The sequence below is a fragment of the Euwallacea fornicatus genome, chromosome 17, assembly GCF_040115645.1.
Source record: "Euwallacea fornicatus isolate EFF26 chromosome 17, ASM4011564v1, whole genome shotgun sequence".
In the NCBI taxonomy this organism is placed as follows: domain Eukaryota; kingdom Metazoa; phylum Arthropoda; class Insecta; order Coleoptera; family Curculionidae; genus Euwallacea; species Euwallacea fornicatus.
In genome coordinates, this window is record NC_089557.1 from 3,385,457 (window position 1) to 3,404,931 (window position 19,475).

Below are 19,475 nucleotides of genomic sequence, written 5' to 3' on the forward strand. Positions count from 1 at the left end.
ATTGAATGGGTCGGATTTTCGAAATGGTTGTGCCGATTAAATAGTGGGTTCGATTCTCAACGATCATGTGAAATAACACATATGGTTAATTATTGGGTGAATCTTGCATATGACTTCAACTCCAGTGAAAATAACATTGGTGTTTAAGTATGTCAAAAAATTTATCCACTAGTTCCAATTTAGGTATAAATATTAGTAAAAATATTTCTAAGGAGCTTTACCAAATTGTCAAGATTATACGAATTCCACTATTACTACATTGAGTATTTGTATCTTTTGAATGTTCATAACAATATCAGCACTTATTAATCGGCTAGTACGTAAAGTAAACCCCTTCAAAACTAGAATATTATTCATTATCGCGCTTTTGAATCGACTGTCTAAAAAGGGGACAAAAACGGCGAGTCATAATTGGCCAATCCTAATCTTAAATAGTAAGTACTGTATCTTAATAACTCTAACGGGGAAAAATAAATATGAATTTAAAAGGGCTCCTCATATAAGACTGAATATTCTCTTAATGAGTGACATTCCTACAGAACCAAACCCCAAAGCTGCTCAAGACTAAAAAGATCACGTAGCAGATATCTATTCAAATACTTTATTGCGGGTTTTTAAATTTAACCTTTTGCTTCACGTCCAATTTGCTTCTGTCCGAATTCTGCCACATTGTCCTGTTAATTAGTTTGGTCCAGAACGTTAAACAGAACTTATATTTGATAGGCGACAAAAACAAATTGAAGACCTCCAAAGAAATGCTAATTTCTGCAAATTTTCAACTTTTCAGCCGATTTTTAATTTTTTTTGTGACATTTTGTCCATGTGTCCAGTTTACTAAGTCCCTGATCTCCCCCCTTTCTTATATTACTGAGCCTCGTCGTTAGAGAGCGCCACCCGCAGCATTAATTGACAAAAACAAATGTCAGTTTTTCCTCATTTCAGTCCGCGATTTGACATATCGGGGGGCCAGTGTGCTTATGTATTTATTTTTACGTTAATTTGATCTAAAATTAATCATTTGGATAGTTTTTCCTAAAATCCATAGTGAAGTGATTTGGTCTAGTGCTGTTACGTCCGGATTTTCCACCCAAATTACCACCCTGAGAAGGTAACCCAAATTGGCATTGTTTAGTTGTTCATGTGGGGAGTAAAAAATCAACTTTAGGAGAATTCTGTTAGAAAAGGGTGAAACAAACGTTTAGAATTGATTTAGACACAAGTAGAGTTTTAGGAACTGCACCTTATATGTTTCAAGGGCAGTTTAAACTATGGTTATAATATTGAGATAATGGAATACCTACCTTGAACCTCTTGGTCTCAGTTCATGAGTTCAAGGTTTTGTGAAATTGAGGGGCGGTTATGGGCATTTATCATTGATTTAAAGGATTTCTAATAATAATGGGATTTTTCTTTGTTCAAGTTATCTTACACCAAAATTGAACAGAGAGTTTGGCTCATAGTAGGAGACTGTAACAGCTCAAGCTAGAGCTCTGATAAAGTCATTAGTACATCTTGGTGAATGGTCTCCAGGATCAAAAACTACATTCATAAAAAAAAAGGATACGTTAAATTTTAAATAGTAGTCTTATGCAAAAAAGTATTTGAGAGAGTTTGTGAGCTGATATTCATCGAGAGAGTTGTTGGGTTGCTATTCATCTAAATCCATATTTCCATTTCTTTGCTATTCAGATTTTTATATGTCATTGCTCTTTTTTCTATCTCATATTCTTTATCTTTTGGATAATATGTATGTAAAATGTAATGAATATGTAAAAAGATGAAATTTCGGGGCCAGAGTCTTTGACTACACTTTAACATCATATTTATTATTGGGATCACTGATTAAGATACAAGGAGACTCAACATTTATTTCTTCAAGTTTTCTTCCTTCTATCTTCATTAAGACTCAGCCAGTTCAAAGGAATTTTATTCTGTTACATAATTTGTTATTGATTTCTCAAGTTATAAAGAAAATAGAGCTGGCAAGTTTTTGCTCTTCAGGTAATCCTTTAGGTAGTTGCAATGGTAGGTGTTTGTTTAAACTCATATTTAACATTAACATGTAAAATATATTCTTTCAGAACCTTAGTTGGTATCTCTCATCTCTTCAGGTTGGATTTCAGCCCTAGTTTAATTCACCTTATCAAATCGTTTCACCAACATGAGTCTAGAAGTCCTATACTATTTATGTTAACATCTGCATTTTTTTTTAACTGTACTAGCGCAAACACATAGGTAATGTCCATTGTAAGACACTTAAATAGCTTAAAAAAGCTGTTAGGTAAATTTATTTATGACTTATTTGAAGAAAAAAAACAACAAAATATATTGCATAGAAATCCCTATGGCTCCTGTTAAAAATAACACCCTGAATGGATTCCATCAGGATGGCCTATAAAGGAATGAATCACCTGCATTTCAATAGATAAAAGGTGTGAAATTAAAGTTCTTTGTTCGTGTTACAGAGCATTATCCTTATATGGAGCAAAAATAACTCGATTACATGGAAATGATTAGAGATAAAGTCACAAAACTTTATATTTTTGAAATCAGCAAAAGATGCGCATGTAATAACATACAGAGTGTTAACTAAGTACCTAATAATGATTTAGTCTCCGAACTTCAGCTTGTGGACATATGACTCACAAAATATAGAGACAGCACAATAGGAAGGCTGTAGAAAGTCTGATAAATTCATGGATCGAAGCGTCCCGACGACAAGGCCACCGACTAGCGACGCTCGCTCGTGGGATGATGATCGGGATGCCGACCCTTGTTTAATCCCCTCTACGTTTTGGGGGTATTTATTCTCAGAGGGTGAACTCAATTTTGATTTTAATTTTTTTCAACTGTTACTAAATTGTTAATTCTTTCCTACATATCATTTGATATGTAGGAAAGTTTGAATGTAGATGGGTTCAGAATCCTTTATAGAGTCAACAAAATTTAAGGGGTGTAGAGAAATTTGTGAAAATATATAAACCAAAAATATTCAAGACCAAGTACAAACAAGTGTATGCTGGTATAGTATTTTGTGGCTGATATTTTTTCGAAGATACTGCAGACGCGTAAAAACCGAATTAAAAGTTTAAAATAACACCCTGTGTTACATGATAAGAAATACCTCCAGCAATATAATACACGTATACGCATATATGACTTATCCAATATGGGCATATTTCACCAGACTCTTTTCAAAGAAAATTTTAGTGTGTCGTTAAAATTTGATTTATTTGCGGAATTATTAACGCTAATTTTTAAATATGCCCCCGCAAAGGCAAGAGCAAAGGCAACTTTTCCTTTTTTTTTAAGAGCCTCGTAGTCAACACGGTTCCAGAGACCCTGCACGCAGTTAGAAATACCCTGTAGGTACCTAGGCATATAATAACAAATGGATGGAGATAAATATGTATTATTATTATTTTTTCTTTATGTGCCTCGTTATGTGCATTTTACACTAGACTTTCCAAATGAATTATCTCCGTAATGGGTAACTCATCCCCATTAAGCAATTCACCATCCAAGATAAATAATAAAGCGATGGTAAAAAAGTTTTGTTTTCGCGCTCCAATAATTGTTCATACCATTTACTTTCTTACAAGCAGTACCTACTCGTTATTTCGTAAAATGTCGTGTTTACGGATGTTTGATATTCAGGCAACACTGTTAAATTTACATTTATTAGCAGCAATAGACATAAAGATCAAGTTCAAATTGGGGACGCAGCTGCAGACCCAGAAGTGAAATTTCATTTCATCAATACAAATAATCTGCTAATCTTAAGAGAAAGACAATACAGACAAAAAGTATGTGGGTACGACTATAGAAACTCGAATACATATAGACCTTACACTCGAAGAATACCTATGTACACATATATATTTTTTATTATTCTTATTTCTTGGACTTGGTAAATAGTCAGCTTTCATGCTAATATTTCACTATTCAGACATTAGATTCATCTGCATAAAGCAACGGGAATTGGCAAGAGTCCAAGAACGATGAGTAATGAAACTACCCCCCATATAGGGCGCGGATAAAACACGAATCTGTTTTTATATGTCCTGGAAGATGAGTAATTGAAAGGATGATTTCTAGGGTTATTCGAGAATTTAGACAAGGTATCCAATTTGAATAGAGTAAACACGTAAATAAATTTTTTGGTTTATAAAATATTTGCATATGGAGATATTTAATTGCCTTTTAATTAAGGCATAATGCTGACTATTTCCTAATTGTATGGAAGGAAGTATTAGTGCCGGTCTTATCTTTGGTCATACTTATATCACTGCTTAATTGATTACTCTAGTAGAAACATAATTATCAGCCTGTATTATATCTCATTATCAACATCGATAAAAACTCAGCTAATTTGAAGCTCAGATTTAAAAATAATTTTATGTTGCGATAGTCAATTAAATGGATCTCCAAACAACAATAAAATTGGAAAAAATTAAGTATGAGGTAAGCGAAATCAAAACTGCAATTACGTCACGAAAGAATGATTTTGTTCTTAATTTCGCAAAGTAGAAAAATCAAGGCTAAAGTTAGTATCGGGTTTTGGTGATAGAATAAGGAGATATTAATCAAACACATATACTAACAGGAACCACTTTGCGTCGTAAGCATGACAATTGCTAGATTACACATAGAAATCGCATTCGTAATCATCGATTAATCTTATGAATAATACAAATTGCGGACTTGAAACCGGGTAAGTAAAGCAAGCTAAAAGGTATTTGTGTGTGACTTTAACCGAAACCAAATCTTTGATGTTAAACTAGTCAGGTTACTCGTGCGAGACATTATGAACCAGAAACGACGCTCACAAATGTTAAGAATTTGAGGAAACCTGGGCGGAATAATGATGAGTAAAATGTATTTTATTTGGTTGGTCAGGTTGGTGAAGTGCGTTGGGTATTAATGACCAAAGACACGGTCTACTTAGTAACACAGTGAAGGAATCGAAGTTCATGAGGAAGTTTATTCAGCTCGATTTTTATGGGAGTTTTCATTGTGCTAGATGAACAATTGTTTGAATGTTCATAGAAAAATGCAGTGGGTACGACGTGTGACTCTCCAATAAAGAATTCATCGCAAGTCCTATGGAGCTTGTGAAAACATGATATGTTCGATTGAAATTACTATTTTGGGGCCAAAAACACTATGATAATTGAAATGTCTTCGAAATGTAAGCGACAACGTTCAGAGGAATGCAAACGGCAAAACAACGTTCTTTTGTTGACAATTAACCATGGCGGAATATCGCGTGACGCAGCCTGTCAAACAGTAAACAGTGTTGCCAAGTGGTAGAATTTTTGTGCATATTACAGTAAATACATAAATTCAAATCAAGGGTTTCATTTTACCTTGCAGATAGAAAAAACATTTTCATAATAAATTGTTGTTGCCTTAAAGTGCACATGCACCGTTTTGTTATGATCAAAACTGCACATAATACGATTAATCAATTTAAAGACCAACTTAAATCCGGCTCAAACTGAATTTTTTTTATTGAGGAACGTAATGCGACTTGTAAAGGTGCTCCTGATGTCGTCTTTCGTTCTTGTATTCACTACTGCAGCAAAAAGAAAGTCGTCTTAATTTGACCGAAATTTAAAGCCAATTAAAAGGTACCAGAGTTGCACATATGAATCATATTCAGTTTGGCAATGTGGAGGTCAGGGTCAGGGCCAACTAACTGGTCAGGACGTTGACTTGTTGACCAGTCCGAATAACAATGTCAGGGCGGAATAAAAAAATAAATGGAGCTTTTATCGCAGGTACGTTTTGAAATTCATTCAGCGGGTGCGCTCGCAATGCATCGCGTTACCTTTAATGTTAAAATTCATATTCCTTAGAAAGGTCTTTCATTTTCTTATGTTAATCTGTTCCATAACTCTGGAGATGTTACCTAATATTGCAGGTTAGAAGACGAGGTCCAGTCGTTTTTAGAAGATGTATCTGACGACAAAAAAGCATTGCAGAGTCATCCGATTAGGCCAGGATTTTGAAAATTTCAAAAAAAAAATTAAATTTTCGAGAAGATGAAAAAAAAATTTAAGAAAGAGAATTTGGTCGGTTCTGTATTTTAAATTAATGTTGCCGGGTTGCCTTTCTGTTGGTCCTTAAGAGTGTAATTTTGAGTTTCTCTAAAATCAACCAATTACTCTATCTGAATTTCTGTTCTGCAAAGCCCCAATTATTACACCAATAGTTCAGGCTTTCGTTATGAAATGTCGGTTAATTTGTCGCTCTAAAGTCAGGTTCCTGATTTTTCGGATTTCTCCCTTACATCTAGCTTGTTATGGATGGCATTTGACCGTAATTTTAATTAATCTCGTTATTTCCATTTCGAAACTTCTAAAACACACGTTCATTTGAGAAAATTAGAGATCCCTAATTATTCCCAGTCGGTGGGATGTCGTGCTTTCTAAATATAGAGCATGACACATCGCAGATCCTAGATCTGGCGAGGCTGATGGCGTTTTGCAGACCTAAGTTTAATTATCTAGATTGGGAAATTAGTGATTCAGCTCGTTCATGTTTACTAGGAAAATTACAAGTTTTAACTATGGAACGCAAATAAAGGTGGGTCAATCAGACAACGCTAATGACAATAATGTGGTCATTCGAGTAAAAGCTACAAATTTCCCAAGAGTATGAAAAGTTCTTCATTTTTTTCAATAGGACTAATTCAGGAACTATCTAAAGGACTGTCGCAGCCTTGAAGAGCAAACAACGTTCAGGTTTAGGCTTTCCGCTGTCCATAAAAGGACGCAATGACCGGCACAACATGCGAGATTAATTAAAACAAAACGATTTTTACTATTATGGTAGTTAAAGGTCATCAGAATCATAAATATTTATTAATATTGGTTATTATTGTTACGGTTTGCAATGAACCGGGGCTGACTTAATCAATGCTTAATCAAACGAGAGTGTGAATGGCCTGATGATTATGAAAAACCAAATAGTCGCCCGCGAAGGTTATTAAGGGCCGCCTAAAGGAGTGCCTTGAAACTGAGCATAAAAATATTCACAAAGACGTTTCGAACTTTAACGACAGGCCTAAATTGGAAGGTCCAAAAGTGAAGTTTATCACGAGCACCGTTTAAATTAAAGTAAATGAGTCGTTATGCTTTTGTAACGTAGTGTGACTGACCTGAACCAGTTGCGGCATACTGTTTGGTTTAAGCAGTCGAGTGCATGTCACGGCCTAAAATTGCCATTGGGCCACCGAATTTTCCATGTAGGCCATTAATTCTTCTCACATCGTCCAGTATATTGGAAACGAGGATCGAAATGCACGTCTGTGCTATTTCATCGAATTATTTTAGTATTTCCTAGAAATCCTTATAAGGAAACTCGTCAATTATTTTCTTGTCGGGTATTCCAGGGAAATTTGTTTGACCCTCGTTGTCTCCGGAATGAGTGGAGCAGTCTGTCACTGGATTATATCTCTTCTAGTTCCCGAGATCCGTTCAGAGAAATGGAGGAATGTGGAAGGAAAAATATTAATGTTGTCAATGTTTGATCAGCTATCGTTCACACATACTCTCCCAGGTTTGCTAAATTTTGCATTAATTTGCTGGTTAATCAAGTTTTCCTCGCATTACTCTCGAGGGAAACGAACTTTAAATGCCAGTAAAACCAAATCAGGTTACGGAATTTCGTCGGTGCATTCATATGGATGACGAATTTAAGTCATACTACAACGTTTGCTAATCTGTTTTAGGTTTCTGTAATGCGATCCTGCCATTGGAATTGTGTAACGCAGTCATCAAATCAGTGACAGTTGTGATAGTACCATAGATAAAGAGATAAGTTCGGTAAGTCAGTTATAGTATTACACTTTAGCGCTATTAAGCAATTAACGAGTACTAACGAATGATTTATTTAGGGGTTTTACGGTATTTCTGCACTTGGGTGGAGTGCCTACAAGCATGCCGGTACCATTTAGTTTGTCTGAATATGTTTCTAATTCTTATTCCAATCCGTGTTTTGTAATTTCCTTAATAGTCAGATAATCACATAGGTGTTTATAGACTATTTGTTAGGACGTTCTGTCCAATTTCCGTGTCGTTGCTGAGATGTACTTCGTTTTAAACATTCTTCAATTACGTGGGAAAATTTATGGGTTTGCGATCCCATTTCCGTAAAAGTTTCGTTCGAAAGTGATACTCATGTATCGTCGAAAATAAGTCCGGTTGTTTCGAAAAATTTTGGACCGAGGCCAGTGGCATTTCACCACAATGACAGTACTCCCGATTTACTCGGATAGTAGGTCAATGTGTGCCATTTTGTAAAAGTACCATAAATTTCAATTTTACCAAACAAATACACCAACCAAACACAAAGAATTATAAATTTATGAATAGCAACAATCCTGCAATATGAGAATTTTCCTTTTAAACACCTGCCGGTAGGTACATATTTGAATTTCCTTTCACTATTCGCACTTTGGTACCGTACCAGAACTGCAGTTTCTACTGCACCGTTAACTATTAGGATATGAATGAAATGGAATTCGCATGTTACCGTAGATTATTTAACTGGATAATTTCCTGATTATTAGTGGATGATATGACGCACATGTTTCACCATATTGGGAAGTGCATACGTAATTTGTAAAAAAATGACATGCTCCAATTAGCACTGCTAATAAGGAAATGTATGCTTTGAAATCTTAGTCTAGACGTTTGCTCATGATGTGTGTATTGTGTGCATAGAAGTAGGAATAATTAGTATCAATTAAATACAGGGAAATTTCCTCATTAAAATGGTTAATACATTTTGGTTAAGTCAGACATAAGCTGCATTAAATTAGGTTGTTAGAATGTGTACGAAATACAGAGGAATCTCCTTTAAACACCAATAAACTTGTCGCAAGCTCGCTGGCCAATTCTTTCGATTTAAGGATAGAGTTACGTTCTTTAGAATTTCGAGGTGCATTTGATCATTGAATAAAACATCTATTAGAATAAACGTATTTTGCCGTGACTTTTTGACTGATCCTGTATGCACAGTTTTTATTTTGGCAAATAGAGTGAAAAAACCTCAAAAATTTTGTGTTAGTGTTTTTTTTGTTCCAGTTGAGTATCCTAGTTTAGGCAATTATTCACGAACAAAATCGACCCTTCTTGTGTAGTGTATTACAAAGGTAATTAGCGGTGCAGGTCTTTTTGCCCAATAAGGACTTTTTTCAATTTGATTTAGAAAGATTATTTAAAACTGTTTTGTATCACACTTGTACGCCTCTGGATTTAACTTGGGATTTATTAAAAATATGAAACTTTACTACATTGCTTCTCTGTTGATATACGTTTTATGAATAAAGTTTTCTTACAAAGTCGTCTTATTTTTCGATTGTCCTATTCTCCAAAAAGGAGGCAGATGGAACTTCAACGCCCTGTACCTATAGTACTGCTGTGAGCCAACTGCTTGTGTACTCACTTTCCAGGAAGTGGTCGAAAACGTAACATTCCCTTGGAAAAAACAATCTCACAATGGGAAAATGTCAGTTGTTTTTTCCTAGGAACAACTCATAGTTATCAGAAACACTCTTCTTGGGCTTTATTGTGTGTTTTCTTTTTGTCTCAGTGTTAATTTCCATGTGCTTGGACACGAAAGTTATTGCACCTGCCTTTGATGGGTGTGTGACCATCGCCACTCTCCATTAGTCGGTACTTTCTTTTTTGTGTTGTTACCCGACCTGGGTTAACAATCTTTATGGCGTTTAACTGTTCTTTTACGATATACGAAATATTTCACATGTATTTTCGTGTTTTTCGCATTGACCTGGCTATTAAATTCGTTGTTAAACTCGGTATAACCAATGATACAATCATGATAGATCGCACTTTTGCCGATTCCAAGAATCTTGGATTAGCGCCAAAATTTAAAAATACGTTTCGATGCAATGGTGTATATTATGCATGTTAGGTTCAATTTATATCACAACAGATTATATCACCGAGTTAAATGAAACCACGAAATTACCTACCTTCATTTATCGGACTCACAAATGTGAAATCCTATTAATATTTTAATGTCCGTATATTTCGACCAAAAACTGGAACCCTCGGTTTCGTTGAGATTCCAACTTGAATCTCACATAGGAATACCCGATCCCCCCTCCCAAGATCGTAGCTTTTGAAGTGAGACCATCCAACTTATGATTGTAAATACGAATCGCTGAAATCCTTTGATACCCTGCGTTGTATTGTACGATTTTTTGCTTTGAAGTCCACCAGGAGTAATCTTTGCGATATATCTTTGAGAAAAATCGTTGTTCAATGTGTTCTTTTAAAGAAGCGACCATTTTACCTGACTGAAGAGAAGTCTGTCCTGGTATTGAATGGAACCTAGTATTATATCTTCTCCATAGTTTCCAATATAAGTTCCGTTGTAATAGGGAAAAAATCTCGAATGATTTAAATTCGGGACGTAATTGGGGTTGTACGATCCCGTTGGGGGCCTGTAGGGGTGGTTTGCATAGCTGTCGTTACCATGTGGAAGATATTGACCAGCAACCTGGGTGTTATTGATAGGTTTTGTGTTGCCATAAAGCCACGAGGAGTTGAAAATTGGAGGGCTGGCAAAAAATTCGTGAGTAACGAGAATTAGATTAAATTTATTGAAATTGTATCGCCTCGTTTGCAGGTTGTTCTCCTACAACGAGCTAACGTTTTTGACCACGATGTGGAAATTTTAGTAAATTAAAAATATTTAAAAAATGAGTCTCACCTTTGATTTAGTGCTGCAGCAGGCACTAATACTGGTACATATTGCTGAGCGTTGATCAGGGGTTCAGCTACAAATAGCAGAACTGTGGTTATAAGTACTTGTTGCATTTTCGTTCGTGTTCGAATCGATGAAGATCTGACAGTTATCTGTTGCTGCTGCTGTTGAAGTTTTTATACGATTTCAATTTATTACGACAAACACTCAGATGAGTTCACTTTTTCCAACTAGTAAGGGAGCTCAACTTTGTGTTCACAGAAGGTATCAAGGTAATACCATTCTACAAAATTCAATTTTTTTGCGTATTTTCCGATTTTACAATCGAACATTTGTTGCAGCAACTGCTAGTTTAGATGGTGCGAAATCCTTGTATTGTGAGATGTTCTATGTTATACATATGCTTCTGGTCTAAAATTTTCTTATGTTTTTCCGCGGAATGAACAGTATGACATTTATTTGTCAGATAAGGAGAGTAAATTTGCTTAAGTTCACGTAAGATCATGTGAATTAACTAAATACTTATTCGTTTTAAAAAAGTATTAATCATCGCATCGCGGAACTGGTAATTTTCTGCCTAAGAAGTATGATGTAAAACCTTTCTTAAGAGTGTTAACAGTCGGAAAAATGGAAAAGATCGATTTGACAGGATTCGGAAACGTCATTTACCTCCCTAAGATCAATGATCATCGCAGACCGCGTACCAAATATGAAACAGAAATTTTCAGTTGAAAAAAAATTGAAACGTTTAAAAATTGAGTTATTGAGTGAGTAAGTGAGTGAGTAGTTGAAGAGGATAAATCTGTGTTGTAGAGGGAAAGAAACTAACTTTTAACAAATTATTCGACTGATAGTTCATGAATGTTTTTCGAATAAAAATCTTGACCACGTTTCGTAAAATCCCTGACCCTAGGAATATCATCATCCTGTAGATTTTTCTGTTTATTTGAAAAGCCTAATGACGTAAGTTGTAAAGATGAACGTACGCCAATATTTTAAAATTAAATATATAAAAACAAAAATTAAACGTTATTACCAAGATTTCTATCGCTCTGTATATCTATAACGAAGTTGTGAAACATACGAAGTCACATGAATTTTTTCCTTTATTTTTTGAAGTTCTATCGTCTATTGCATTTTCCTGATTAACACCTGCATCACCCTGCGTACATACTTAGGTACATTTCGATTCAATGTGGCACGTTACGCAGGTTAATTTCAATTGAACTATATCGAAGCAGATTACATCACTGAGTAAATTGAAACCACGAAATCATCTTCATTTATTTATTGAACTCTATTCTATTATCGCTATTTTAAATAGCATTCTGAATTGCGATTCTATTGAGACTTTAATGTCCGTATACGTTGACCATAAACTTGAACCCAGGTATCAGTTGAGTCTGGAACAAGATTCTCAAATTGGATTGTCCGACTCCTCCGCTTACGATTACAGCTTTAGAATTCGGACCATTCATCAAATAATTGTAAATACGAATGGCTGAAATTATGTGACTCCCTGTGTCGTAATCTACTATGTAGTCATTTGTATTCATCCACTGCAAGTGTATCTAAAGAAAATCATAGTTCAGGTTAGTCCATTCCTTTTTTAAAGATAAATAGATATTTTACCTGACGGGACAAAAGTATATCTCCCACTCCAATCTCTCCTACGATTAAATCTTCTCCATAGTTTCCACTTATGGAGTCTTTGTCAAGAATGGTACCGTTGACAGGCGTTAATGGGCCGATAATTATAGGGCTGAAAAAAATATGTTATTAGAAAAATGAGAAGATCGCAACGTCTTGTTTGGGGCTGGTTCGTATACATCTAGCTAAGGCTTTTGACCGAGCTCCATAATTTGCAGATGAACAACTCAAAAGGGAGCCTAAAGAATAAGACTTTATCCAGGTAATGAATTAAATAATTTTTGAGCGGTTAATGTAAAATTTCATTATGAGTTTCTGTATTATTTTGTAAGTTAGTTTTTCTTCTCATATTTCGGCAAAATTCAAATAAAAAATGCGTTTGGCTTAAATTCTACCTTTGATTTAATGCTGCAGCTTGCACCAAGGTTGATTGTTGAACGCTGATCAGGCACATAGCTGCAAAAAGCAGCTCTGCGTATACAAGCACTTGCTTCATTTTCGTTACGTTTAGAGCATGTGAATAAGGAAAATATGATAATTATGAATAGATGGTGGGGCCTTTTATACGGTCAAAATGACTTAGAGTAAACATTGCAATGCGTGTGTGTATACGTTAGTTTTATTGTTATAGAGTTCTATAGAAATTAGCTTTTTTTCAGTTGACAACAATACTTTTTGTTAGGTATGTTCGTGATCACTGTTGATTTAGATGGTGTGAAGCTTTTCGTGTTGTTGACAACAATATAACATATTTATTAGATAACAGTAAATTTCGGAGAAACTTTTAAGATAGAAATATAAATATTTTGTCACAAAAATATGAAACGTCATATGTATTAGCAATTTTCCGCTTAAGATATGACAGTTTTTGTCCTTTTTGAAATTGGACAAGTCTGGTAAACCAAAAATTCAGGGTGTGTCAAAACATGGTCAAAAAACTCACGTGCCATACAGTTATTCGAGACGATTCATTTTCATGCGTTTTAGAGCTAATTGTGAAAAAACGTACTTTATTTAATGATGGAGTTACCAACAGTAACGGTACTACGTGAAAAAAATATTTTGAAGGGCGATAATTTGATAAGGAAAGGCTGGAACTGTTTGGACGCGTCCTGTGCTCCTTATCATTTTTGATGGTCAGTTTCAGAACATTCTGCATATGAGTTAAAATATCATAAGATTGGCAAAATGTCGGAAATTTCAGTCTGTCACGTCGGGAAAAGTTTTACTATTGTACTTGACGAGTACAAAATAGAATACTTGATAAAGAAATTGGTTGCTTTGGAGTTTTCAAGCATTGTGTGGCAAAGAGGCACTCGATGGGTAAAAACAATTTTAACAGTTAAAAATGGTAAATTTTATTAAATTTTTTTTATTATAAAATGGTAATTTTTTCTTGATAATTTTAGTTTTATCCAATTAGGGATGATTATTGGTTTTTCTTTCTCAAATAGTGTGAACCCATAAGCCATTTCCCGAAAAAGTTTTCCACTTAACTGTATCATATTTTCCCGATTTAATCAGAAAAATGAAAAATTCAAAGTTTTTTTTTGTAATATTCCGATTTTCTAACTTTTCACGACGGTGTGCAAAAATTAAACACTGCAGCTCTCTAGCAGATACTGGGTGATGCTAAAAAAATAAGTAAACATCTGAAGATTTTAGTGCAGATTAGTAAAGTAAATGACAAACCGAAAGCTCACATTTAATCAGTTTTATAAAAGTTTGATTTTTCTAATTGTATGTTATGTGCAGTTAATTTTGTTATTTTACGAATTGAATTCGACGCAGTTTTTAACGTGAATTGTTTGCGGCATCGAACAAAGTTCCAAAATAAATAAACAAAATAATATTCTGTGCTTTTGTCTAGTTTAATCCTAAATTAAGCGAGATTACACAAACGTCATTTGATATATGATATTCAATCTCATTGCGACATTTTTCTTTACAGTTTAGCACGTGGACACAAAATATTATATGGCATGATTGTCCTACTTTGTAATCCCATTGACTGATAGAAACTTACCGATGGCTGAATTGCCAGTTTCAAGAAATTGCAACTCGTTCTGCCCAGCCCAAACCCACAGACCTACTTACATACCAACCGACCATCTCTAGAGGAAGTCGTTTGCGTTTGTTCTCACAGTAGCATTTTTTAACTGTTCCGACGTTAAAAATGATCATTTTACCAATCAGAGTTCTAGCGTTCTTAATTAAGCTTGATCAAATTTCTTTCTCCCCCTGAAGTGTTAGATTCGCCCCACAGCTGCCTTATTAGGGCTGTCACTTTCATTAGAGTCATGAGTAAATTGGGGGGCATGTGTTCTTTAATTTTTGTCATTTAGGAACATGTAGTTGGTTTTCTTTCTGATTGTTTTCGGAAACGTATAATGCGTGCCAATGTTCGGGTGCATGTTAATCTTACATAACTCTAGGCTAATTATAGTTCAACTCTGTATGTACATGCGCGTGTATTTACACGCTCCACGTACTTACATATACGCTTCTGCTTTTGTATATAAATTTTAGATAGTTACTGTAGAAATTTCTTAGGTAAACGTCTCTGATCTCTATGAATAAGGCTAATTGGTATCGGAGACATGCGGACGACGCACTCCTACACTATTGTCGTCATGCCAAAATCAACAGCATTCAATGGTAATTACCCTCCTCACGCAATAAACTAGCGGTTTACTAATACGTTTTTGATGTTACTGCAATAAAAAATGAGACCAATTGACGGGAATTAATCATCACTTATTATTCAACGTCTCATTACCATTTAAAGGAAACAATGGGCGGGTCACAAGTACCATATAACTGTTTCAGGCTCCATTGCTTTTACATCGTCGAGATTTTCGGTCTGAAATTCAGATAGTCAAGGAAAAATATATAGATACTAGATAAGCCTTTCCTGTATCATCTAGAGGTCGTGAATCTTTCAGACAAGCAGGATTTTCTGCTGGAACTGAACTCGACAGCAAAAGACCGGCGCACGAACATTTTTTTTCCGGCTATGTATTGTAAATAATCAAGTTTTTTAAGCGAAACGGAAAGTTTTCATTGCAGTTAATTAAAAAATTATACGAATGTAAAAGCTATTAAATTAAATTTTATAAAAAAAAAACGTAAGGTTTTTAACAAAATGGCTCGCAAACTTCCCCGTTTTTCCTAATATACACAAGCAAGAGCAAAAAATAAAAGTTATGAAGGTTCATCTAAAGTAATCGAATCGCTTCGTAATACGTTTGGAAGTAAACTACTGCAAAATACCTAAAAATTATCGCAATTTTTGGAAAAAACGATATAAAAACAGCGGAATTCTTTTTCGAGAGCATAAATCTAAATCCAAAACCAATCTTTTCAATTATAAACAATAATATAGCAGTAGTAGATATTCGATACATATTTTTTTCACGTTAGCTAGTGCGCCGGTTTTTTGCTGTTGGGTTTAAAATGGTATTGGTTGAATTATGCTTCCCTTGCGGTGTAATTTACGATGTAGTACGAAACAAGCATGAAATTTTAGTTAAATCTGTGGCATATTTTGTGAGTCAAATCCCTTTAAGCGCCACATAAGGACAACCAACCCATCGGCAGGTTGTCAATTACAGGTTTGGCGCTCAAATGAAGCATTCTTCGACCCATTGTTCTCGATCAGGGTAAATAAACTTTCAATTCACCTGTGGTTGGTTGGTGACTGCTTTTATCAGTACTAAGCCTCAGTTATTATTTCGGGTCACAGACGCCTTTCAATGTCAATGCTGTTGGTCGCATATTGATCAATGCTCAGGCATTAATATGTATGAAAGTCGACTGAAAACACGTTGGGAGGCGGTCGTCTTAGTCGAAATGGGAAATTTTATGTTGAAGATTTCTATGCATTTCCTGAAATTCGATACGGTTGTTCCGGAAAACTGGAGTCGATTTTCTGAACGGATTAAACGAAAGTAGTGAAACTACTAAATATTTGGGCGGTTTGTCTCCGGTGGTAGAGGTACAATCCGTCTTGGTAGAATTACTGAGACATAGATTTTCGAATATTTCCACCATTTCAAAACACTACGTTCCGTGCAACCAAGACATTGGACTTTCAATATTTGTGCAATCAAGCTAAGCCACTTCAACTCTCCTCTTTGAAGAATTCATAGTTTAAAACTTTTCCATGTTAACGAGTCATTTTTCACCTAAAACTTAAGTACACCGAATCTAATAAGGCGATTCGTCTTAGTGCAAAGAAAAGCGGTTTCTGTGCGTGATAAAATTCCTTTTCACTTGTCCACGGCCGCAGAAAATGCCATGTAACAAGTTCGAGCTCCATATGGAAATCAGCCAAAGAAAGCAATAAAGGCCTTTTTTGTTTATGTTCATCCATACCTTCGTCACTTTCTTCTTTTTTATTTTCATTTAAATATCCTGTCTTAGAAGCGGTCAACTGTCCGGCATAATTAAAACGCAGCTTAGAGATACCTTTCTACACTAATCACTAATCAGATGCTAATCGATTTACTTTTGATTTTAATAGTGTAATGAATAAATAATTAAATCAGTTTTGCTCTCTCTGTTAATCAAGTGTATCATATAAAAATATTAATTACGACGATGAAAGTGATATCAGGACGGGGACCGCCTTTCCACGTTCTGTCTCGCCATTTTTTTTTCCAGGGATAAACGCTTTGAAAACTTGTATTTGGAATGTTTTAGCATTTCGGCATTACTTTTTCCATCCACCAATGTCAAGAAAAAACATGGTTTTTAACTCGAACTTTAATTAATTAATTCACAAAATTCATTGTTTATTAAGTCACCTAGATGTTCGCTCGTCGTATTACTAGCAATGTTCAAAAAACGGCGCAAACACGAACTCAACCATAAGTGATAATTTTATCTGAATCGATTGTTATGGGTAAACTAATAGAACGAAGTATGGGATAATTAGGATTAAAAGAGCGCCTAAAACATGGCTTTAAAGCAGCTTAAAATAGCAGGAAATAGCTCGACTTTAACAAACACTTCAGTGTATGTTTATGGCAGGTTATTGATTCTGTGTTTTGCCATCTAGGTGCAATTATGCCGCCTGAACGTGTCAGTTAACACAGGTAGGAAGTTTACGTTTTAACTCAATCACTAGGAACATATTGTTTTTCGGGGCAATGCAGTTGAAGCAGGAATTATCACGGAGAATAATAGACTGGATGGGACATGATTATAAAATCAGATTGAATGCGAGTGATTTAGCAACATAGATTAGGGATAATGCCACGGAAATGGAACTGGCAGAGTTTCTTGCTGCGTTAATGATGCTGATAGAATTGTCATGAAATATGGTTCCTCAGTACGCAACAGTTGTAAATAAATGATTCAGGCATTTGCTCGTTTATTTCATTGATCTTCATAAAAAATATCCCCCATGAAACGTAAGTGCTTTGGCAATTAAGCGGAACTGTTTTTACTGAATTTTGGAGCAGTCAACAGGAAAAATGTATAAATTACCATGCGGCCGTGTTCCTTCGGGACGGGGATTTGTTTAGACAAAGTAACTCCCCATTAACCATAAAACTTCGCAGTTACTAAATCAACAAAGCATCTGATTAGAATTTTTGAAACGACGGTTAAATGCGTTAAACTTATAAGTCTATTTCTGAATTTTTGCGCGAGTGGGTCGGGATTTGAGTCATGAAGATGCCAGGAAACATTTAGATTTATTTTAGAACGTTTCGCGATCACCCTTTCCAAAAAGCACAAAGTCAAATATTTCTACAAAATTAGGTTTTAAGTTGGACGAATGGAAGTATTTTTGGCTTTGGAAGCGTCGTCACAAGCGAGGAATGATAATAACAATAAAAATTGGTTTATTTTCTGCGAAGAGTTTTTCGGGCAAAAACACCTATTAGGACAATAATTGAAGACTGATAAATTAAAAATTAGGCTCAGTTACTTGAGAATACTGGAAGGCGAATTTTTGTTTTTTCCGCTTAGACTTGCGGTGACAAATTTCCAGTTATTGATGCACGATTTGCAGAATAAGCCACATAAGAAAACCCTCACACCTCTAAGATTTGAAGCGAGGAAGCCTTGAAAAATGGCCTGAAATATTGAAGAGCGATCTGGAAGAGCTCTTAGACATAGAGCGAATCGGAAAAATCTCCGCGCACCTGTGCCTTCGAGCAGTATTTACTTATAACCAGCGAAAAAACGTTTATTTTTCTTTTTAATATAATTCATCTAGCGGTTTATTATTATGAAATGAAAAATGGAAACGTGCTTGCCAACAAGCCAATGTCCCTAAACATAAACCGCGTGTTGTTAGGGAACGGGTATTATATAATACGCCAACAGTATTGAGAACGCCGCCTCAGTCGCCCGACATAAACCCTATTGAACATTTACGGTCAGAATTGAAGGAAAGGGTGAAAAAACATCAAATATCTGGTAAGGAAAAATTAAACACCAATTGTTAAGAGCAATGGGCCGAAACAGACGTTAAGTTTATTTAAAAAATTGTTGAACCAATGCCTACAAGGCTGGGGGAAATTATCAAATCGAAAGAATATACTACCAAAATATCGAATTAAGACATTTCGTATCAAAATGCAAGTGGGTGCAAAGTGGACGGATAATTTTGCTCGGCTTAAATTTTGAAACTATTATTACTTTCAAGCAATTTTTATAATTATTAAGAATTATTTTACTGCTAATTTAATAAAAAGTGAATAGTTCAATTGCTTATAGGCTCATTTTCAATCAAGCGCAACATTTAATGTGTGTTATAAACGACTTTTAGAAAATACCTCTGGTTGGCGAATAATTAATCTCGCCACTGTACACGCTTGTAAGTGTCCGAATATTTTTCTGATCCTGTAAATCGAAGAACGTACTTGCTGCTTGCCTGTCCTACGAACGTGCACTAGACCGTACTCTTCTGATTCTTTTTTTATTTCTTGCAACCCCCTAAGTTACCAGAAGACCAATATCACATTTCTCATACGCCTAATATAGTGAAAACGGCACGTTTCAACTTGTTTCTACGATTTTCTTAGAACACGCAGCTTCCCGCTTCTTATCCATGGCCGGGTACTCGT

General features: G+C 35.2%; 3 protein-coding genes across 4 annotated transcripts in view; 1 reads left to right on the forward strand and 2 right to left on the reverse strand.

Moving 5' to 3' along the window:
* The first annotated feature begins 938 nt into the window (after positions 1 to 938).
* The window catches only part of Mical (Molecule interacting with CasL), a 41,625-nt gene continuing 23,088 nt past the window's right edge, over positions 939 to 19,475 (forward strand). For both annotated transcript variants that reach the window (XM_066292316.1, XM_066292317.1), the window contains exons 1-2: positions 939 to 1,108; positions 7,739 to 7,832. The gene's annotated coding sequence lies outside the window, so the exon portion shown is untranslated. The remainder of the gene's footprint in view (positions 1,109 to 7,738; positions 7,833 to 19,475) is intronic.
* Positions 9,913 to 10,914, reverse strand: LOC136344658 (uncharacterized). Its single transcript, XM_066292318.1, has 3 exons — positions 10,750 to 10,914; positions 10,330 to 10,597; positions 9,913 to 10,276 (listed from the first exon to the last, which is right to left on the reverse strand). The coding sequence occupies exons 1-3, from the start codon at positions 10,854 to 10,856 to the stop codon at positions 10,049 to 10,051; spliced, it is 603 nt and encodes a 200-aa protein (XP_066148415.1). The 5' UTR covers positions 10,857 to 10,914; the 3' UTR covers positions 9,913 to 10,048.
* Positions 12,017 to 12,943, reverse strand: LOC136344459 (uncharacterized). The gene is made up of 3 exons (XM_066291939.1): positions 12,789 to 12,943; positions 12,376 to 12,505; positions 12,017 to 12,314 (listed from the first exon to the last, which is right to left on the reverse strand). Exons 1-3 carry the CDS (start codon positions 12,887 to 12,889, stop codon positions 12,096 to 12,098), a joined length of 450 nt encoding a protein of 149 aa, XP_066148036.1. The 5' UTR covers positions 12,890 to 12,943; the 3' UTR covers positions 12,017 to 12,095.